General features: G+C 32.8%; 3 protein-coding genes across 3 annotated transcripts; all 3 read left to right on the top strand.

The window, feature by feature from the left end:
- Window positions 1-7609: 7609 nt before the first annotated feature.
- Window positions 7610-11225, top strand: LOC106122216 (esterase B1-like). Its single transcript, XM_013318125.1, has 4 exons — window positions 7610-7648; window positions 8629-8794; window positions 9076-10388; window positions 10508-11225. Exons 2-4 carry the CDS (start codon window positions 8666-8668, stop codon window positions 10677-10679), a joined length of 1614 nt encoding a protein of 537 aa, XP_013173579.1. The 5' UTR covers window positions 7610-7648; window positions 8629-8665; the 3' UTR covers window positions 10680-11225.
- Window positions 11226-12412: 1187 nt separating this feature from the next.
- LOC106122215 (esterase FE4) lies at window positions 12413-14963 on the top strand. The gene is made up of 3 exons (XM_013318124.1): window positions 12413-12937; window positions 13205-14526; window positions 14609-14963. The coding sequence occupies exons 1-3, from the start codon at window positions 12809-12811 to the stop codon at window positions 14775-14777; spliced, it is 1620 nt and encodes a 539-aa protein (XP_013173578.1). The 5' UTR covers window positions 12413-12808; the 3' UTR covers window positions 14778-14963.
- Window positions 14964-17373: 2410 nt separating this feature from the next.
- LOC106122289 (esterase FE4-like) lies at window positions 17374-19846 on the top strand. Its single transcript, XM_013318223.1, has 3 exons — window positions 17374-17613; window positions 17751-19072; window positions 19235-19846. Exons 1-3 carry the CDS (start codon window positions 17485-17487, stop codon window positions 19407-19409), a joined length of 1626 nt encoding a protein of 541 aa, XP_013173677.1. The 5' UTR covers window positions 17374-17484; the 3' UTR covers window positions 19410-19846.
- The last annotated feature ends 4139 nt before the right edge of the window (window positions 19847-23985 follow it).

Raw genomic sequence — 23985 nt, forward strand, 5'->3', positions numbered from 1 at the left:
TCTCTCGTAAAATATGTCATAATCTTGTTGTGTACCTTCTGTCATTGTATTATACATATAACTCGAAAATATGTACACGTCAGTGAACCGTAATCTTCCAACTTTCCACCTGCGCTCTGACTTTAAAATTAAAATCTGCTTTTATTTATTTCACCGGATTTTTGCTCGACAAGATGTTATGTTATTCAGAAATATATTAATACTAGCTGACGCCCGCGAGTCTCTCCGCGTAGAATTAAAAAAAACTCGATAAGCAGACTTTGTGTATTTCCAGACTATGTACTACTCGTGTGCCAAATTTGATAACACTCCGTTGAGCCGTTCTTAAGATGCCTTTAAACAAACATCCATCTATTCATCTATCCACTATTTAAACATTCGCATTTATAATATTAGTAAGAAATAAGATGGAGTTTCTTACTGTAACACTCAGAGTCGAGGTTTTATAATCACTATGAGTCTAAAAGTCTTTTTAAGAAATCATTGAATAAAGTTAAATGCGGGTTTCTGTAACTAAAATCCCCGTTTAAAACATATTGTTATCCCTGTTTTTGTCAAAGATAATGACAGTAATGTTTTATACAAAGATATTTGGTCTCAAAAACCAACAGTAAGTGCGTTATTTTTTAATTAACTTCTAATTAACAAAAAAATTATTAATTGGTCCGTGGGGTCCTAGCGCTTTAAGGCTTTTTAAAGACCTATCAAAAAAGTTAATCCACATCGCAAGGGACCAAAGAGCTGGCAGCCACCTCGGACAAAGAATTAGTTTAGCTATCCAAAGGGGGAACGCTGCCAGTATCTTCGGAACCAAGCCTAAAGGGACTCCTTTTAATAATATATTTTAGTAAATTATTCGTTTTTAATATGTTATTTAATATCATAGATTTAAGACTTTTCATGTAAAGTTTATAATATTAGGTGTATATTAACAACGATTTTTAAGTATAAATAAAGATGTATAAAATGCATCCGTGGCATTTGTAATCAATGTTTTTCTACGCTATTAAATAAGCGAAGTTAGATTTTAAAAATGAGAATCATGTACTTCTTTCGACAAACATTACGCCAATCGAATGGAATCACTTCGATATCACGAACACTTTGCAACGATATCTACCGCAGTTTGCAACGCTTCGGGGAGAAGCGAGCGATGTTTGCGAACGGTACCCAAGTACTTTCCTAACATAAATGTAGATTCACAGAAATCATTTATATTCCCATGTAAAGGAACTTAAGTTCATTGAATTGGTAACACAAATATGTTTATTTTGAAGTTGATATTAAAGACTATGTTTAGCAGAAATTGAAATGTTAAGTTATAAACTAATTTAGCATAAACATAATAGAAATTACAACTTAATAACAATAATAAATAACGACTGAAAATTATATATATATAATTTTCAGTCGTTATTTGACCATATAAATAAGAATTTCAAAGTGATTCAAATCGTATCGAAATTATATCGTAATTAAAAAATATTTGTTTATGATGCTAGCTGTCGCCGGTGAATCCGTCCGGGCGGAATTAAAAAGCATAATAAGTAGCCTATGTGTTCTGATGATGTTCTACATGTGTGCCAAATTTCTTCAAAATCCATTCAGCCGTTCCGAAGATACTCTCAAATACCCATTCATCCATCCATCCAAACATTCGCATTTATAATATTAAGATCAATACAATGAACAATGTATGTATGGTACATGTATGGACATATACATTGGTTTTAAACTGATATATAAACACGGCTAAACATCACTTATATATCAGTTTAGTATAATGTCTCACAAAAGTTTAAATAATTTAACATTGGTTTTAATTACTCAGTAGTTATTGCCAGATTGGTGCAATGGAATTTGTTGAATATTAAATAGCCTGGTTAACCACAGAGGAGTATATTATGTAGAGCTGTAGTCGGAGGCTTAATTTAGGTTCTCTATCCTTTCCTATCCTTTTCTTAAAAGGATGGGTTAAAAAGAGTTGGTGAATTTGATGGGGAAGGGGACGCAATGTTATGAGATATATTTTTTCTTTTCGTTCCCTTTCACGATTAAAGGTTGGTAACATATCTGCAAATGCGGATGTCTGTGGGCAATGGTCTCTTTGTTATAGTCGAACTTGGGTGGTCGCTTGATCGTTTCTACCCTTCTAATCAATCTTCTTACGTTCAACCTGTCGATATAAACATATTTTTTCACCAAGGAATAGCTTAAGTGAACGCTCAAACAAATGCCATCTATCATTTTGAAATTTTGAGTAAAACAAAATGTTTGCTTCCCCGTTAACAATTTTCTTATTAGTGGAACACAATAGCGTTATTTTGTGCTCCTTTACTTTTGTGTGTGTGTCTTTTATCTCGAACGCCGAATTGTTTTCTATCAAAAAACATTTTTGAGGCGCTTATACTTAACTAAGCTCTTGTAAAATTATAATTAAGCCTTTTTGTTTTAATATCCGTTAGGAAATTATTTTGTCGGAATTTCTACGAAATATTTACTTAGATGACTGAAATGAAGAATTCTCTTTAATAATTTTAAAAATGTTCTTTTTTTTTGCAATTCTCTAAAAAGTTTCAACAATTAAATACCGCATCCAATTTTATAATGCCATTGTAAAGTATTATTTTGAATTTAGTAAAAAATAGGTTCACTAAGTTTAGTTTGCGGCTTATTTCGCTTAATTCCTCTATTTTTAACAACACTTCTTTAAAAGTAAAAGCACCATAATAAACCGTATTGCAAAGTTTTTTTTTTTAATGAATCCTGTAAAAACTTCCCTAATTTTATTTTTATAAATTTGTAATTTAATCCGACATTGTTACCTCGTAGATAAAACTTCTTTATAAAAGATCGATAAAGTTTGTTCATAAAATTTTGTAGTCAAATTGAAATTATTAATTTACAGTAATTTCAGATGCGAACTAAATAAGTTTGAAGACTTTGTCGCCTAATCATTATTCGTAATGAGGTAGTTAATCATCTTGAAATAATTAATTAAAATATAACGTCATGAAAAATAAAACAAAATACTAACCGCAACTAGTAATAAGATTTAAAATTTAGGAAAAAGAATATTAAAGACTAGCTGTCGCCCGCGACTCCGCCCGCACAGAATTAAAAGAAGAAAATAGTATCCTATTTGTCCTTCAAGAATATGTTCCACATCACGAATTTCATCAATATCCGATGAGCTGTTTTGTAGGTACTTTCAAACAAACATCCAACCATCTAAATATTCGCATTTATAACATAATATTAGTAAAATTATAAATTTATTTTACCTACATTTCAAGGTCTTTGTTTTTTAATTGATATGCAAATTATTTCCATATAGCCTGTAATAATACAACTAAGAATTAAATAAATACGATGCGTGCTTTAAAAATATGAGATGCTTTGGGAAGCGTCAGTGATGAGAAAAACCTTGACACATTTCTGCGGTTCGCAGCTGTAACATTTGTCGTTGAAAATTAATTCGTTGTTTGCACACTCTATATCTCTTTTATCGTTTTGTTTGTACACATCTTATTGGAGAGAATTTATTACTTGATATAAATATAACATAACTTATTAGTTTACACAGTTCAAACTTACACGACATGTTATGTCTGTTTTATAAAGAGAATGAGAGGGAAATTCCAATGTATTAGTATGAGTTTTTCGACAGTGGAAACAAGACTTTTAAATATTCATTCTTTCTCGTAAGAACAACAGATATATCCAAAATTCTCATGATCATCTTGCAAATGCTTGTAATTGTAATTTCCAATTCATCTAAAAATTTGAAAAAAAAACTTCATACTTATTGCCCTTGGAAATAATTAACAAATTTGTAATAGAAAAATTCAAAGGATTTCCAAACTATTATTTTATAATGTAAAAATCTATCCCAAATTATCAACATACATTGACAAAATATAGTAAATATTACGACGGAAGGGATGGCTTTGTAAACTTGAATCGAAATCCGTTCTCTATCCGAAGCGGTAGTGAGCTATGATTTAGTATCGCCGGTTATTACCGCGCGGCACTAACGGGCCCCTGGCAAGCTCCTGGCCGGCCCCTGGCGAGGTGCCAAGTGCCGGCTGCAGCCTCGTCCCCACCGAGACACATATTGCAAATACCGAATCGAATGTTGATGGTTATTAGCAGTATTCATTCAGTATTTCTTTCAATATATACCTAATTCAATGCTTTTTAATTATAAATATTTATATAATTATTTTTTACATAATAACGTTTTTATTTCAATGCATGTCATTGGCTTTTTATGTATCATAAGGTGGCAAACGAGCAGGCGGCCACCTGAAATCGCTGAAATAGCGAAGTGACCGTTGCCCATAGACACACGCAATTGCATATGCGTTGCCTACCTTTAATCCACAGAGGAGAGAATGCACAGAAAGAAAATATATTCCCTTTCGATGCATCTTCTCATCCGGAAAGTCCACTTCCACTTCCCATCCTTTCCTTATAAGAAAAAGGGTGGGAAGGGAAAGAGGACTAAATTAGGCCTCCGGGACGCACACTCAACAGACGAAACGCGGAATTGCTTCCACTTGACGCCTGTCTTCTGTGTAGTCGTGGTATTTCACCGGGCGAGCCGGGCCAATTCGTGCGAAGATGTTAAAGCGGGCTACCACTTTTAGTAAACTATTGCTAATTTTATTGTCTTCCTTTTATATTTCATTCACATGTATAAAACTTAATTAATTTTGGACGTTGTACTTGACAAGCAGTGAAACTAACCCCTTAAAATTCTAAGTGCTTTAAAATGTAACGAAATGATGCATTTCCAGCTATACCGGAGGGCAACTTGAAATGACCCGGAAAAGGTCCATTGAATTCCGTATTTTATTCATGAAAACTTTACTAGAGAGCGTTCCTAGTGAAAAAAACTACCTCTGGCCACAGCTGACTGTGAACACTTTAAGTAAGAGTTGATTTTGTAAATTTTATTACGCTTTAAAAATGTTAATTTTAGAATTAACTTTTAAATTGTATGACTTTGAACAAACTGAAAAAAAAAAATCAACAACAAAGAAAAACTTAATTGTTTTAAAAAGATTATCCGAAAATACTTATATTTAAAAAACAAAATGAAATATCCAATTGGGTTCCGATTTCTTTCAAGGGTAAAGAATAGGCACTTACTAGACTAGTGCATACCATTTTACGATTACATCACAACTTTACATCAGAATTCGTGGTTATTCATTTTCAAAATAAAAAAAAAAGATTGTATATTATATTGTAGTAACAGAGCGTCGGTGGCTCAGGGGTGAAGCAGTTGATTTGCAATCTGCAGGTCCTGGTTTCGAATCCCGCCATGTACCAATGTGTTTTTCGATTCCCGATTTACACATGTAAATTTATCCGACATTCTTACGGTGAAGGAAAACATCGTGATGCAACCTGCACATATCTGAGAAGAAATTCAAAAGATATGTGTGAAATCAACCAACCCGCATTGGATCAGCGTGGTTGACTATGGCCTAGTCACCCTTGATTTGAGGGTAGGCTCCGAGCCCCTCGGTGGGGAAGAATAGTGAGCTGATGATGATGATTATAGTAACAATTATTTTCATGAATAACAGCAATGATGGAACTTATTTAATCCAGAAAAACAATATCCAATCGACAGTTTCAATTGCAATTGATTTCGAAAGTAACTCTTAAACTATTTATAGTACAAGAGTAAGTAAAGATATACTTTCATAAGTAAACGATATTTTATCGTATCGGAATACGAACTACTTAAATACATAAATGATGAAGAATAAAATGCGAAATATCGATATTTTCAAAGCTCGAATACTCATTCGAAAGCTTTTAAGAAAATGAGATTATTAATACTCATGTGGGAATGCGCGCTGCAGTAACTAATGCATCAACATAAAGATTTTGTAAAGGAATTTCATAATACTATAAAGATATAAATACATAATAGATTATTCTTATTATTATGGCGAGTCTCAAAGTTTTTAGCTTTTATATACTTTAACACTATATTATGTATAGGTACTTTTAGAAATTAGTAATTAGAATCCTTTAGCGCGAATGACGCGCTTTTATTATAAAGTGTCAGAATGATTAGTTAAGGGATATAAACGTCGATATCCTAGTAAGACTAGTGTTGCACCAGTATACCGGCACAGTGTCGGATTTTCTTCCTAACAGTTCTATCTTACTAATGTTATAAATGCTAAAGTGTGGATGTTTGTTAGAAGCTATTTCTAGAACGGTTGTACGGATCTGTCTGAATTCGCGTAGGTATTGTAGTAGTCTGGAATTACACATAGACATAAGTTTTTTTCCAAATTCTGTGCTGACGGAATCGCGATTGACAGCTAGTATACTAAAATTGTACAAAAATTTCATTTACTTCGTTTAAGTACTTCGTTTTGTCTATATCAATTATTTAACTTGTCACCAAACCAAGTAGACCTAGGCTATACATATCAGACAAACGAATGCGGGTTCTTAGTCAATGGTCTTATTTTCCTTTGCCTCCAAATAAATATTTCAAGTGTCCTTCTGAAACGTAACAAAAGTAAACAATAAGCATTTTTAATAATAGCTTCAATAACGAAAAATAAACAGGAGCGTTGGCTAGAGTACTGGAAAAATACGTACCTAAGATTAACTTTTTTTTTCTTTTTTTAATAGTGGAGAAGATGTTTTATTTTTGACGAAAATTTGACCTTAAAATAATACATTTCTTGTGCGCTATTGCGACACAATTATTATAACTTCAGTGACTTTAGAACAAAAACAATAATATAATCGACAAAAACTTAAACCAATTTATGATCAGAGATTTTTCCTTGTTTTTATCTTTTTATTCCATTAAGATTTACTAACAGTGCTAACGTGGTTTTTCTCTTTGGAATGCAAAAATATATGCACAGGTTTTGACAGTAGAAAAACTCGGTTAAGCTATCACAAAAACAAATGAATTTGCATTAGTATCTTAAGCCCGCTACACACCTTCAGTTGCGACTACACAGCTTAAACTGAACAATCAGACTGTACAGTTAAAGCCCGCTACACACCGTCACTGTACACTGAAAGATTACGTCCATTAAACTGTTTTCAGTTTTGTCTACACAAATAAATTAATAGTAATAGTTCTACTGTTCAGTAAAATAAATTTAAATTGCAGGTGTGTCGCCGGCTTAATAATATCAATTAAATCAAAGACAACGCTAGATGGATTTTTCGAGTAATTTTGCTTTATCTTAGTTTTTACGATCAATTTAGTTTTTGTCCGGCTAATATGTATATCACAGGTACATATATAAGTATGTTTGTAAGTATACATATGTATCTGTTCCTTTATTTTTGAAGCGAATTGCCTTTTGATACGTATTGTCCTTTAATCCTAATCCTGCTTCCTTTTTTCCTACTCTCCCAGACATCTTATTCTGACGTCATCATATTTGAATTCGTTCCATTCTTTCGCATATTTTCTTTTACACAATCCATCCATACTTTCTCCGATCTTCCATTACCTTTCTAGTCTATATACCTATATATAAATCAATTTCTGTTCGTTAGTCTCGCTAAAACTCGAGAACGGCTGAACGGATTTAACTTAACTCTTGTCTTGAAATGTTCGTGGAGATCTAGGGAAGGTTAAAAGGTGAGAAAAATTTGAATAATTGTCGAGAGCTAATTAAGTTTTTTTTCATCCCACAGAGACGAAGTCGTGGGCGACAGTATATAAAAATAATACAAAATATTTTATAGTTTAATTTGGCGATACTAATAAATTATAGCAACTAGTTTTGTTTTACAAGACGTGTCGTCAAACGAAATATAATTCCTCGCTTACCGTTGAATTTTAATTGCGAACTTAAGAAAACCATGATATTACGTGAGCGCGATTTTTTATTTCATGCATTTCATAGAAGTTTTAATTACTTTGCATTACAGAAATATACATAAATTACTAGTAAAACTAAAAGTGAACAGAACAGCAAAAACAAAGTTTGAATTAATAATGTTGTTTTGAAGTTACGGTCAACAGATCTTACACGAAGTGTGTTATATTTTTTTCTCTACATAACATAGAGACACATTAGTTAATATGCATACTTATATAGATTTTTTTCTTATAATATGTTATTGTTTTCAAATTAATCGAAGGCATTTAAACATTTAAAAGTCACGTAGTAAACAATTAATAAATCTTATTATATTTAAATTAGATTTTCTGACATCATCAGATTAGTTTTGATCAAAAATCGTTCTTCGAAACAGGTCACAGCAACTTTTTAACTAAGTACTTACACGTCGCTTACATATCGTGACTCAAGACTTCAAATCATAAAAACCTAAATCGTTTTATTTTGCTTTTTTACCGAATGAATTTAAAAAGAAACAAATGTTAGTTTGAATCAAATTAATTAGTCAGATTTAGGATCACCGCGCATTGCTCCACTCCTCTTCCACCCAACACAGCACGGCAGGGCACCAACCCGCTTCTTGATCGCCGCAGCGTTGCCGTTTGGGCGAGGAATGGAACAATGCGCGATAACCTTTACACTTATGCTTTCTTACTTATGTGTTTACAATAATTTGAAGAATACGAAATAACAAATCTAAAAGTTTTTATTTTAGAGATACCAAAACAGTTTTGATAGTGGGTGTGTAAGATATGGTACAAGTTATAGTAAAAGAAGGTATACTCGAGGGAGAAGTGGTCGAGAATGATCTTGGAGGTCAGTTCTACAGCTTCAAAGGTATTCCATACGCTGAGCCGCCTCTTGGTGAATTAAGATTCAAGGTATATTATTCTATCGTTTCTTAACATCAATAAAACTTTACGTCATTTTAAAGTAGTCCAGAACAATATATGAGTTAAAAAAACGATAATATTTAAACAGCCATGTTTTAATTGTCAAAGTAGATTAAATATTTATATTTGGGCCACGGGTTTCGGTCATCTGAAAACTTTTGTGCAGTTTGCCGACTTTTTAAAATGTTTCATATGTTTAAATTATTTGTGAATGTTTTTTTTTTATTAAATACCATCGACACAAGTAATAAAATAATTATACATTTCAGCCACCTCAGCCAAAGAAGGGTTGGGATGGAGTTCGCGAGGCAAATAAATTTGGCTCCATCTGCTATCAAGTGAATGTACTCGCAATTAAATTAACTCCTACCGGCTCTGAAGACTGTTTATATTTAAACATTTATTCACCAAACATAAATCCCACGAAGCCTTTACCAGTCATGTTTTATATTCATGGCGGAGGATTTCTTTGTGGAAGTGGCAATGATGATATGTGCGGACCTGAATTCTTAGTACGACATGAAGTGGTTCTTGTAACATTTAATTACAGATTGGAAGTTCTAGGCTTCCTATGTCTAGACACTGAAGAGATTCCAGGGAATACCGGCATGAAAGACCAAGTAGCAGCACTCAGATGGGTTAACGAGAACATAGCAAACTTTGGTGGTGATCCAAATAACATAACAATTTTTGGCCACAGTGCTGGGGCTTGTAGCGTCAGTTACCATTTGATTTCGCCAATGACAAAAGGTCTTTTTCAAAAAGCTATAATAATGAGTGGATCCTTAAATTCTTTTTGGGGACAAATTTTTGAACCCCGAGAAAGAGCCCTCGCTTTGGCAAGAAGATTAGGATGCCATAGTAATGGGGATAAAGAACTTTACGAGTTTTTTAAAAACCAGCCAGTGGAATCACTTGTTAATATTCAGTTACCTATAACATTTAATGAGAAAGGTAAAGAATTATTTGAACTTAATTTCGGAATTGTAAGCGAAAAAGAAGGTGACAAGGATAGATTTGTTTATGGAGATGTTATCGCAAAACTACGTAATGGCATCCATGAGGGCATTGACCTCATAATGGGATATACAAAAGACGAAGGTCTAATTAGTTTAAGAAGTGATTTACAGAAAATAATAAATTATGCAAATGAATATCCAGAATCATTTGTTCCTAATTCAATAGCTTATAATTGTAGTATGAAAGAACAATTCCAAGTTGGCAGAAAAATAAAACATTTTTACTTTAATAATGATGCAATTGGCATGAATAATTTAAGCGAACTCATTAAATTTCTCTCTTTGAGCACATTCACTTACCCTATGTTTCAATTAGCAAGAAGTTGTTCAAGAACAAATAAAGTTTACTTTTATAAATTTACTGGGAAATCAGAGAGAAATTTAATGGCTCACGTTTGTAATGTTAAAAAAATAATGGGCGATGAAATACCAGTTTGTCACGGAGATGAATTATATTACATTTTCCCGATGAAGAGAACTAAACTGAAAATATGTAAGAAATCAAAAAGTTTTAAAATTATAGAAAATGTTACAAAACTTTGGACAAACTTCGCAAAATTTGGGTAAGTAAAATTTTATTTCATTGTAAATATGCAAATGAAATAAGATTTAAATTAATGTAAAATCTGTTTTGCAGACTGAAAAAAAATGTACTTTATAATTTTACAATGTATATTTATAGAAATCCAACGGCGCATGAATGTTTTCGCTTGGAATGGACTCCGTATTCAGTTGAACAAGATTACTTGGAAATCAATGAAGATTTAACGATGGGTACTGAACCTGACAAAATAGAGGTGGATTTCTGGGAAAACCTTTATAGAAATTATCTACCTTCCTCTATACCTTATTAATTTATAACTTCAATATTGTTTGAACTTTAGAATAATATCTGTGAAAAAATCTATAAATTACTGGCAAACTCAAAGAAGTTTAATTGTTTCTTAGTCTGCCCTAAGTGTATATTTACGATGACTAGATAGATGAATGGATTTATTACAAGTTGTCACCAGAACGGCTCAACGGATTTCGTTGTAAATTGTCATAGATTTAGAATATAGTCTGGTAAAACACATAGTCTAATTATATCACTTAAGTAGTTACGATTTCCGAAGGATAAGTTTCTCTTAACATATTTACTCGATAACTTCGGAATGATTTAACGTTTCTGATTGAATTCGTAACAGTTATGGAACACGTAATCTCGTTTAAAAAACCTTTCCCCCTGGAATTACCGTAATATTTTATCAGTTGTGCTGACGTACGTTTACAATTGTACGGAAATTTCCGTAAAATTAATCCAGCTGGTCTTATATACACAATCAGTAGCGTATTTTTGAAAAATAACACTATAACTCTTACTAATATCCACACTAATATTATAAAGCGGAATAGTTTGTTTGTTTGACCGCGATAACCTCAGGAACTACTGGTCCGATTTGAAAAATTATTTTTTGTTGGATAGTCCATTTATAGAGGAAGGCTTTAGGCTATATAACATTACGCTGCGACCAATGGTTTTTTTAATTCCGCGCGGACGGAATCGTGGGCGACAGCTAGTTATTGATGTAAATGTTTGGATGTATTGATGGATGTTATTTAAAAGGTATCTCCGTAACAGTTGTATGGATCTTTTTGAAATTAGCTAAAATGTAGAACATAGTCTGGAAGAATACATGGGTTATTTTTAATTCCGCGCAGACGAAGCCGCGGGCAAAAGCTATTAAATATTAAATACATTATTGTCTGTAAAAAATATTGTAGAGACAAGCATTAGCCCTTAGTAGCCTAGAGTTTCAATTTTGATACCAATCTTTTAAACCGAATGTTCACATCACTATTAGTTTTTTTATAGGTTGGCTGTACCTATTTTACTGTTGTATAATATTCTTTCCAACGAAATTAAAAACAAACAAATTTCATTATTGTTTTATTTTATCAAGCAAACACAGTAATATTAAAAATAAATCACTTTCGTATGTAAATCAGGCTACTAAGGGTTAAAGATGAATCCGAGTATTGTTTCTGTTCGATAATTTTTGATAATTAAACATTTGTTTTTAATTATTATTCAAACAAAAACTTGTAAAACAAATGCTGATAGGATTAAACAACTACATTTATACTTTTGTTTATTCATCATCAGCTCACTATACATCCCCATTGAGCGGCTCGGTGCCTACCCTAAGTTAAGGGTGATTAGGCCATAGTCAACCACGCTGGCCAAGTGCAGGTTGGTTGACTTCACACATATCTTTGAATTTCTTCTCAGATCTGCAGGTTGCATCACGATGTTTTCCTTCGCCGTAAGAACGTCGGATAAGTGTACATATGTAAATCGGAAATCGAAAAACACATTGGTATATGGCGGGATTCGAACCCAGGACCTACAGATTGCAAGTGCTTGACCCCTGAGCCACCGACGCTCTCTTTTTGTTTAATATTCACGATTAATAATGATTTTTTAATTAATAAAATAAACTATTACTGTCGTCCATTTATGCTTTTGCCCGCGATTTCTCATGTGTTACTCGAGACTATGTTGAGACAGAGTCGCGGGTAAAAAATAGTAGTAAGAAGCAAGACCTTCATAAGTTTAAATAATGATCTATATCGAATTTTATACATAGCGTTGTTAAAAACGATATGTCACAGCGTGCGCGTTTACATTTTTATGAATTTATGCGTCAGTATGCGTTCCAAAATACATAAGCGTACACCTGTATAGAAGAATTTAATTCAACGGACGGTTGTTGCCTAGTCAGTTTCTCTATAGTCAAAGTTCTACGCCAACTTCATAATTTTCATTTTTATTGCTGCTAAAGATAACGTTTTATTTTAACACAATTATCATTTAATTGAAGACAAAAAAATATCATTGAACACATAAAGAAACACGAATTTAATTTAGTTATTCAGTTATTCCCGGGTTTTTTTCGGCTACACTATAGTTAATTGTTGTATGCATTAAATATTCGTTAATATGTTTAAAATAAATGTCAAAGAGGGATTTCTTGAGGGGGAATTTACAGAAAGTGAATTAGGGGGAAAGTACTACTCGTTCAAAGGGATTCCTTACGCTGAACCACCTATTGGAGATCTGCGTTTCAAGGTAAGACAATAAAGCATCAATCTTCAAGACAAATTGTTCTTCAGATAAAATACTTAATAATTTTTAAATGAGACATATACTCTAGTCCAACATAGTTAAAAAAGACAGTAGCAGTTTAAGAATTTTTCTACAACTTGTTAACATAATTAACTGCTTAAATCATACGATAAGATTAAGTCTGACGCAGACTAAAATACCGCGTGTAATGAAATGAAACCCAAAGGCGATAAAATGCAAATTAAATTACTTATGCATCGTATATTTCAGGCGCCTGTACCGAAGAAACCATGGGATGGAATTCGAAATGCAAAAGAGTTTGGATCTATTTGTTATCAGTTTGAAATAAAGAATGAAGGAGGCTTAATACGTATCGGTTCCGAAGATTGCTTGTATTTAAACGTCTATACTCCTGAGATTAAACCGAAACATCCCTTACCAGTCATGTTTTACATACATGGTGGGGGCCTAACAATCGGGAGTGGCAATGATTCTATGTACGGTCCTGAATTCTTAGTAAGACATGGCGTAGTACTAGTGACAATTAATTACAGACTAGAAGTTCTAGGCTTTCTATGTTTAGACACTGAAGAGGTTCCAGGTAACGCTGGTATGAAGGACCAAGTGATGGCACTTAAATGGGTCAATGACAATATTGCCAACTTCGGTGGTGATCCGAAAAATATCACAATTTTTGGTAATAGCTACGGTGCTATTAGTGTAAATTTTCATTTAATATCACCTATGTCAAAAGGTTTATTCCAGCGTGCTATAATACAAAGTGGCTCATTGACTTGTCCGTTTGTTAGAATAATTCAACCACGGGAAAGAGCAATTGCACTAGCTAGAAGATTAGGATTTCGTTCTGAAGGTGACAAAGAACTTTATGAATTTTTTAAACGGCAACCAAAGGAATCATTAATTAAAATAACATTTCCTATCACTTATTATGAACAGGGAAAGGAACAGTATGATACACTATTTGGAATCGTAGAAGAAAAGGAATTCGCTAATAACGAAAGTTTCATCTCTGGAGATTATGTCGAAAAACTCCGTAACGGAATACACGAGGGTATCGAGATTATTATGGGATATACTGATGACGAAGGTCTTATATGTTTAAGATCTAGAAAAATAGAGAAGACTTTTGACTATGCAAACGAATTTCTTCAATTTTACGTTCCAAATGCAATAGCACACAATTGCACTTTAGATAAACAATTCGAAGTGGGACGACGAGTGAAAGATTACTATTTTGGAAATGAAACCATTACAACGAAGAATTTAAAGAAACTGATGACATTTTTCTCTTTGAACTACTTCACGTATCCTATGTTCCAATTAGTAAAAAGTTGTTCAAGAAAAAACAAAGTTTATTTCTACAAATTCACAGGTAAAACAGAAAGAAATATTATGTCTCGCATTTTAAAATTAGAATATCTTATCGATAATGAAATATTGACTTGTCATTGCGATGAATTGACTTACATTTTTCCAATGAAGAAAGAAAATTTGAAAATTGAAAAAGAATCGAAAAGCTATAAAATAATTGAGAATATAACAAAACTTTGGACTGATTTTGCTAAACATGGGTAAGGGATATATTATTTAATCCAACCCACTTTTTTAAATACACTCATACGTAATATAACAATTTTGTAAAATGTGTTTCAGAAACCCGACATCAAGTTTTGGCTTTGAATGGACACCGTATAACTCAGATGAACAAGCATACCTCGAAATCAATGAACAGTTAACGATGGGAATTGAACCTGACAAAACGGAGGTGGATTTCTGGGAAAACATCTACAGAGAATATTTACCATCATCTATACCATACTAAAATTATTTAAGTAATCATTTAAATCTAGTTTTTTGTTTCCTTTTTTTGTATTTTAAAATTAATGGATTACGTTTAAAATGGCTGTACAAAGCAATTTGCCATTTTCAACGTTTTTAACAAAAAAAGAGTTATATGACTTCAAAGTGTTACGGTACGCTAAATAACATTTAATTTGGTCATTTACTTTATTTGATGACAGTAAAAAATGTATAACTTATTCATGTTTTTTTATTTACAAAATAAAGCAATAATAAAAAATTAACAAAATACGATTAATATAACACAAACTCCATTAACATAATAAACTAAAAAGATAACCTGTCCCAAAAATTTAATGGAAATCGATTTATTTATCGAAGTAATGTAATTCTATTTGAATAATCATCGACTTGTCGCGACTTTATCAATTTAAAAAAGTATTTACTCCCGCACATCAGCTACCTTCCAGAAAAATTCCCGTCAAGTCAGTCCAGTCCAACTGTTTCACATGTCACACGGAACAAACTATTTTCGTTATTAAGCACGCAATTCCAAAATTTTCGCGAAATATGATTTCTTGAGGGATCTGGAGCATACCCTATACATGAATGAACCACGCTAGCCTAGTGCGGGTTGGTTGACTTGATACACTTCTTAGAATGTCTTTACTGACTGATGTCGCAGTGCGCAGTGCACGTTGATGCCGCCTCTCATCGGGCCAGATATCCTTATTTGACTATACTTTAAAATTACGGTTATCTAAAGAGTATAAAAAGATCCGTATCTTTACTATCTCTTTTGAAGATACAATGTAAAATTTTTGTTTTTTTTTTTATATCACAAGGTGGCAAACGTGCGAGCGGCCACCTGAAATCGCTGAAATAGCGAAGTGACCGTTGCCCATAGACATACGCAATTGCATATGCGTTGCCTACCTTTTAATCGACGGAGGAGAGGATGCACCGAAAGAAAATATTTTCCCTTTCCATGCATCCTCTCATCCGGAAAGTCCACTTCCACTTTCCATCCTTTCCTTATAAGAAATAGGATGGGAAGGGAAAGTGGACTAATTTTGGCCTCCGGGACGCACACTCATCAGACGAAACGCGGAATTGCTTCCACTTCACGCCTGTCTTCTGTGTGGTCGTGGTATTTCACCGGGCGAGCCGGGCCGATTCGTGCGAAGATGTTAAAGCGGGCTCTACCACTGTTATAATATAATTACAATCAGTATTTACCCGAGAATCATAATTGTTAGGTGAATTTGATTTTAATTAGAGAAGATATTCTCTTCATTTACATCGTTAAAATATAATTATGATGCAATTAACAAACTTGTCTATTTTCTGTTGGTCGCAGTCGGTAGTTTTTTTTATAAATTCTGATTTTATGCAACTGCCCGGTTGTATTGATGCATTAACCAGCCATCAAACAGATGGAATTAGAAGATTATGATCTTTTTTCATCCACCGTATTTCCCAAAAAGACAGCAATTCTAACCTCTTACTAGTACTCGGTGTCTTTAAATAAAATAAATAAATAAAATAACATTTAATACTTTCAATATCACAACACAATAAGCAAAAACATCACAAAAATAATTATAAACAAATAACACATAAAACATAACATTAATAAGAAACAGGAAATATTTACAAAGAGTGTTGCAATGCTGACCGGATAAGGTTTCACTCTGCTTTATATGCTGGGTGTTCCTCTCTGTACCACACAGCGCTGATCTTCCGTGAAACCCCATAGCGTTACCGTACGCCAGTTACAGCGGTGGAAAGTCAAACATAAACGTATATCTTAAAACTGACATGTTATAAAATATATTTAAAAGTAACAACTTCGATCATCATCAGCTCACTATACGTCCCCACCGAGGGGCTCGGAGCCTACCCTAAGTTAGGGGTGACTAGGCCATAGTCAACCACGCTGGCCCACTGCGGGTTGGTTGACTTCACACATATCTTTGAATTTCTTCTCAGATACGTGCAGGTTGCATCACGATGTTTTCCTTCACCGTAAGAACGTCGGATAAATGTACATATGTAAATCGAAAATCGAAAAACACATTGGTACATGGCGGGATTCGAACCCAGGACCTGCAGATTGCAAGTCAACCGTTAGACCACTGAGCCACCGACGCTCCTACTTCGATACAAATAGAAATTACTGCTATAATGTTCGTCTGCCTTTTACATATTTTAGTTTGGTACGCTACCAAACTTTAAGTGGTCTCCTTTAGTTTATGTCTAATACTAGAATCTACTTAAATTAACTACGATCATATTTGTTAACTGGTGGCAATATTTTTCCTTAACTCTGCCATAAAATCTTTAAGAATATACATCGATCAAAAGATTCGTAACTTGATCGCACTGGGCCGTAAGATTTATCTCACAATATGTTACACTGGAATCGGAAAACAAATACCAAGTTTAGCAACATTTTTTTTGGATTATTCTTCTCGAGTTAAAAATACAATTTAAAGTTGTTTAATTTTTCAAATATTTATTCTTATCATTACTTTATTATCAAAGTAATAAAATAAAGATTGTGTACATTTTTATCTGACGAGATATCTGAGAAATATTTTGTAAACGACACAAATCAGTTGATGACCATACTTTGACTGGGCGACTAGTACTAGTAGTAGAAGTATTTCTATACTCAGTTAATTAAAGTCATATTTTCGTGGTATAGAGTTAAGATTTTTTTTGAAATGGTTCAAGTACGTGTTAAAGAAGGATTGTTAGAAGGAGAGTTAAGTGAAGATGAAATAGGAGGTAAATTCTTTAGTTTTAAAGGCATCCCCTATGCTGAACCCCCTGTAGGTGATTTGCGGTTTAAGGTATGTTTCTGTTGTTTTTTTTTAATTAATTAAATGTTATATTATTAATTAAAATTAGCCAATATTAAACAAATATATTAATCGTTAGAAAATAAGAATATAATTTTGAAAATAATATTGGATTAATAATATTTTAGCCTCCTCAACCAAAAAAAGCTTGGGATGGTGTCAGAGATGCTAAGAAGTTTGGTGATATTTGCTACCAATGTATTTTAAACGAAGTAGACATTGGTTCATCTGCATCAGAAGACTGTTTGTATTTAAATGTTTATACGCCAGATATTAAGCCAAAGCATGCACTACCAGTCATGTTTTATATACACGGTGGTGGTCTGGTGAGTGGAAGTGGAAACGATGATATGTATGGACCAGAATTCTTAGTAAGACAAGATGTTATTCTCGTCACATTTAATTACAGATTAGAAGTTCTAGGTTTCCTTTGTTTAGACACTGAAGATATTCCAGGAAATGCTGGCATGAAAGACCAAGTTGCAGCGCTAAAATGGGTTAACGAGAACATTGCAAGTTTTGGCGGAAATCCCAAAAATATTACTATTTTCGGCCACAGCGCTGGTGGTCTAAGCGTTAGTTACCATTTAATATCTCCAATGACGAAAGGTCTGTTCCAACGAGCTATGGTTATGAGTGGATCCTTGACTTGTCCATGGGGACAAACATTTGAACCGCGGGAAAGAGGACTCGCATTGGCTAGAAAATTAGGATGTTATTCTGAAGATGACAAAGAACTTTACGATTTCTTCAAACGTCAGCCAATAGAAAAACTTATCGGTGTACAATTACCGATAACATTTTTTGAAAAAGGAAAAAAAACTTACGATTTATGTTTTGGAGTAGTTGACGAAAAGGAATTTGGCAATAACGAAAGATTCATATTTGGTGATGTTATTGAAAAATTACGCAACGGTGTACACGAGGGCGTTGAACTTGTAATGGGATATACCGAAGATGAAGGTCTCATTCATATGCGAATCGGAATATCACTGGAGGAAACGTGCGCCTATTCAAATGAATTTCGCGAATTCTTTGTCCCCAAATTAATATCTCTTAATTGCACGTTGGCGGAACAGTTCGAAGTAGGAAGAAAAATAAAAAATTTCTATTTTAAAGACGAAGTAGTGACAATGGATAATTTGAAAGAACTAGTTAAATTTTACTCTTTAAACATTTTTACTTATCCCATGTTCCAATTAGCAAGAAGTTGTTCATTGAAAAATAAACTTTACTTCTACAAATTTACTGGAAAAACTGAGAGAAATTTCATGGTTCGTACGTTAGCATTAGAGAAGTTTTTCGGTGATAAAATACCGGTGTGTCATGCTGATGAAATAAATTATATATTCCCTATGAAGAAAGAAAATCTTAAAATAAACAAAAACGCTAAGAGCTTTAAAATAATTAACCAGACAACTAAACTCTGGACCAATTTCGCGAAATATGGGTAAGATCTTTTTATCACTTTAAATGTCTGTTTTTTAATCTAGTACTTATAAAGTGTTAATTTGAGATTTGAACTGGAGAATTTCTGTAGTCTTCTGTAGTCAAAACGCGAACACCCATATCCATCGATGATTTTCATTTTAAAAACACTTTCTTATTCCAGGAATCCAACACAAGAAGGAATTTTTGGATTACACTGGACTCCGTATAAAATGCATGAAGAATCTTATCTAGATATAAATGAGAACTTAACAATAGGATTCAAGCCTGATAAAATCGAAGTTGATTTCTGGGAAAATATTTTTAAAGAGTATCTCCCAAAATCTATACCTTACTAATTTATTTGTTATTAATTGTATGTTTTATGTAGTTATAAGTGAATAAATACAGTATTATAGCTAACTTACACAATATCCGTCTCGAAGGACCAATGTTTGAACATATAAAAAGAACATTTCATACTTTTATTGTTATTTCACAAGATTAAAGGTTTTTGTTCTACGTTAATTTCCAAGACAGGTCAATACTGACACAAAATATCATCAGCCTTACGCGAAACAAAAATAACGATTATGACATTGTTTTAAAGTGCTGAATAATGGTTACTTATTACATTGTCAATCTCATTTGATAACGTTTTGTCAATCCTGATAGCAACTATAGGTTAAGATAAGATTCGAGATAAACCCTCCTTGTTTTCCTCATGAAAACAATGCAATTAATCCATAGAAATAATCATCCCATCTGTCATAAAAGATTTTTTTTTGTATGTATCGAGAAATAATAAACATTTGCTTTTAAAAAGTTCGTTTTTCTTTTACTAGCAAAAATTAACATTAACCAATATCTAACTGCTGCACCCAAAGATGCAGCAATTAGAAATTATCTAGAATAGACTATTAAATCTTTATTATTATATTTTATATATATATTTATAATTTATCCGACGTTTTTACGGTGAAGGAAAACATCGTGATGCAACCTGCACATATCTGAGAAGAAATTCAAAGATATGTGTGAAGTCAACCAACCCGCACTTGGCCAGCGTGGTTGACTATGGCCTAATCATCCTTAACTTAGGGTAGGCTCCGAGCCCCTCGGTGGGGACGTATAGTGAGCTGATGATGATGATGATGATGTAACTGTTTAAACTGTTTTAATTATTATGTTAATATGAAATCATTTATTTTGCTATTAGTTAAATAATTTTAATACTTCAAATATGTTCATTGTGTATTTTCTCTACTGCAGATTAGTTTATTAACGTTCTAGATAAACTGAGGGAAGACACCGCAGTCGTTCTTTAAACGTCCATTGGCCTGATGGATTTTGGTTTGCCTTGTATGATTTTACATAGCGCTACGTCGCTCCTAAGACAAAGCTTCAAGGCAAATCCATTCCGATATCTGTCACACAGTTCATACTATGATAGGCTTCAACGCTCAACCTATCTGTGCAATTGTATAACATTTTTAATAAATAAATTAATTAATTAAATCCGTGCGTGCGGTGCATCCTATGCGGGCTAATGGACGCGGACCTTAACGCGTACAGATTATACGCTTACATATACATCAGTTTCTAACAGTGGTCCTAGCACGAATATCTGTAATAATCGCCATCGTATCGTCATTGATATAATTTGTACAGCGCCCCCTATCGGGCGTAAATTACACCAAAAATCTCACACTAATTTCGACATAATTAACGATGATGATACGAAAACATTTGTCACAAATATTCCTGCTAGGCCCTCAGTATTGTTCCCAGAAGGCACCAGATGGAGAAACTGCAACGGATTAAAGCTCTAGCGGTTTCGGATTAGCAGAGAATGCCAGTAGAGATTGCAATATGCGGCCACTGCCAAATTGCCATGCACCTGTATTATATCTAAAATACTTATTAATGTTAAAAGTTTTATAACTTTATTGGCACAAAAATAACATTTCGTGAAATTATCTTAGAATTAGTACCCGGACTTTTTACTTTTAGATACAGAAATATTTTCTAAAAGGTAAAACGGTAACCTTTTATTCTATGTTAGACACGATAAAAAAAATTATAATCAGTTTAATTTTAGAGGTAATCGATTAACAAACGTAATTAAATTTTCATATAAAAAGCCTATAATTAAGATAACAAAATGACAACTTTAGCCGACATTATCAAAGCAAACATAGCACGTGGTTCTCGTAATTGTCTTTGAAATCTTGCAACATTTTAGTGTCGTTTAACTATCGTTAAATGCTCATAAATAGAATGTCATAAGATATAGTATTTCAAACTTCTATGAATCCTTATTCTATTATCATTTACTAATGACCTGAGACATATTAAGAGTCCAATAAAGTTTCAATTCTAATATATTTGATTGTTGTAATCGTTTAAAATAGATCATGCTATTTATATATCTTATATAAACATTTCATATCAAGTTGTATGTTCGGTAACGAACAGCGGGAACACCGAAGTGTTCAAAGACGCCCATGGACATCAGCAATACCAAAGGAACCGCAGATGCGTTGCCGGCCTTTGAGATAGTGATAAGCTCGCTTCTTGAATTTTGTAAGCATCTATAATTTGGTCGAACTTGGAAGACAGGGTAGTTTTTATGTCAATTATTGATCTTTTTTTAATTTGGCGCGGACGGAGTCACGGGTGACAGCTAGTATAATTATAAAATACGCAATTAACAATAAAACAATCTAAATTTATTCTGTATTTATAAACTGTCCTGTGAAAGACTATAAGAAAAGCCTTACGTTACCTATTTCATAAATATAAATGCTTAAATACTTAACTTAACTTTGTTTTTATTCAAAGGAAATTTCAAAAATCTACTGACTAAATAATTTCTTCAAAAAACAACATCAACGCCACGAAAATTACTTTTTAATAGGAGCTCAAATAAGCTCCTTAAATATAATCGGTTCTTTTCCTATCTTTAAAAATTTTAAATTATCGTTTCTTTTTGGTATTATCATTGCTTGTTTTTTTATTTATTGTTATGTCGCTTATACTTATAGTTGTAATCAGCTTCTAAGTTAAATGTTATGGGACAGACATGTTCAAAAGAACGAAAGTCCCTTAAGAAAATTAAGAAAAACAAATTATCACAAAATGTTTCCTGTTTTCTGATAAGTACGCTACAATAAAAATTTAAAGAAATCAATTAATTTTAATCAGTTAAATACTTACTAAATTGTGTTAATAAATACAAAGTAAGTAGTAAACATTTCTTTACTAAATAAAAACGTTTAATAAAAATACTCTTGCTTAGGATCTCGGAGCGTCTATACTTTTTTGGTCTTCCTCTACCCTTGTAGCCATCCACATTCAATCTCATTACTTTTTTGCTTATATCATCATCATCCCTCCTCGTAACATGTCCAAACCACGCTAATCTTTTACTCCTCAATTTCTCGATCACTGGCGCTACTTTCAAACTTCCTCTAATATACACATTTTTAACTTTATCCTTCCTTGTCACACCACACATAAAGATCATGACTTCATCCGTTTGGAATAAAAACACCTTTATTTAAGAAGTTATTAGTATATAAATATATTTAAAACTTTGTTAAAACTGCTTCATCATCATCAGCTCACTATACGTCCCCACCGAAGGGCTCGGAGCCTACCCTAAGTTAGGGGTGACTAGGTCATAGTCAACCACGCTGGCCAAGTGCGGGTTGCCTTCACACATATCTTTGAATTTATTCTCAGATATGTGCAGGTTGCATCACGATGTTTTCCTTCAACGTAAGAACGTCTGATAAATATACATTTTCAAATCGTAAATCAAAAAACAAATTGGTACATGGCGAGATTCGAACCCAGGACCTGCACATTGCAAGTCAAGTGCTTGACTCCTGAGCCACCGTCGCTCAGGAGTCAGAAAACTGCTTACACCGCTAGATTAACGATACTGGTATGAAATTATAATCAAGCTTCCTCGTTAATTTTCGATTATGTAAAAGTGAAGCAATATAGGTTATAAATACAAATTGTTTTAAAGTATAAATGTAGTTTAAAATTCGCGTTATTTTTTTATCGCATCAGTCTGTATTTTGTCGTAAAACATTTTCATAAAAAGTAATAAGAGTTGCCAGCAACTTTCCTGACATTCCTTTTGGCGAAAAGCTCTGGGTAACGTCAAAATCTTTTAAAAGCTCTACGAGACGTACTACGGTTAATAAAAAGCACATTCCGACTGGTTTTTATTACAAAAGTATAAATGGAGTACTTCTCTATTTTTCGGTGTCTTAATGGTAGTTTTTAAGACCGTCATTAAGAGAAAGAGGTCGGATACATTTTTTTATATCAATAATAAAAAATAATAGGCATAGTTATGGTTATTGTACTAAGACCAATAAATGTCTGTAATAATAAATTTCGAAATAAACAGGAATATCTAAAGCCAACGAGACACGTACTTTGGATGACTATGTTTTAAACAAAAGAGGCAACAACATTTTTTTGTCCCGTAGTTTCAAAAATGGAAAGCTTAATGTTTTTTTTGTTTTCTTTATAATGATATTAATTTTATTTATCGATACAAAGTTTAAACCCTTTTGGTGGTTAAGTGATAAACTCCATAGAAACATAAATATTGCTTGTTTCTTAATATTAAATATTTTGGGTAAATTATAACCATTTTTACGCATACGGATCAAATTTTAGTCTTAGGAACCAACAGTTAGACATTAATATCCTGTTTACCAAAACTTTTGAACAACACTCAATTTTTTATCGGAAAATGTGTCGTCAAGAACTGTATAAATAATACAACATTTTATATACGGTTTAAAAATATAACAAATGCAATTGAACAATTGGCATTCATTAAAATAGACTATAAATTCGCTGCACTGATTCTATTGCTTATTTAATTGGTACGTTACTGCTTGCATG

This window comes from Papilio xuthus, unplaced genomic scaffold, assembly GCF_000836235.2.
Source record: "Papilio xuthus unplaced genomic scaffold, Pxut_1.1 DF826933.1, whole genome shotgun sequence".
NCBI lineage: Eukaryota > Metazoa > Arthropoda > Insecta > Lepidoptera > Papilionidae > Papilio > Papilio xuthus.

Bases quoted from the DNA above. Each gene is read 5' to 3' on its own strand.
- LOC106122215 (XM_013318124.1), top strand. From the start codon at position 12,809: ATGTTTAAAATAAATGTCAAAGAGGGATTTCTTGAGGGGGAATTTACA. The intron at 12,938-13,204 runs GTAAGACAATAA...CGTATATTTCAG, and splicing joins TTGGAGATCTGCGTTTCAAG to GCGCCTGTACCGAAGAAACC. The intron at 14,527-14,608 runs GTAAGGGATATA...AATGTGTTTCAG, and splicing joins ACTGATTTTGCTAAACATGG to AAACCCGACATCAAGTTTTG.
- LOC106122216 (XM_013318125.1), top strand. From the start codon at position 8,666: ATGGTACAAGTTATAGTAAAAGAAGGTATACTCGAGGGAGAAGTGGTC. The intron at 8,795-9,075 runs GTATATTATTCT...TATACATTTCAG, and splicing joins TTGGTGAATTAAGATTCAAG to CCACCTCAGCCAAAGAAGGG. The intron at 10,389-10,507 runs GTAAGTAAAATT...GTATATTTATAG, and splicing joins ACAAACTTCGCAAAATTTGG to AAATCCAACGGCGCATGAAT.
- LOC106122289 (XM_013318223.1), top strand. From the start codon at position 17,485: ATGGTTCAAGTACGTGTTAAAGAAGGATTGTTAGAAGGAGAGTTAAGT. The intron at 17,614-17,750 runs GTATGTTTCTGT...ATAATATTTTAG, and splicing joins TAGGTGATTTGCGGTTTAAG to CCTCCTCAACCAAAAAAAGC. The intron at 19,073-19,234 runs GTAAGATCTTTT...TTCTTATTCCAG, and splicing joins ACCAATTTCGCGAAATATGG to GAATCCAACACAAGAAGGAA.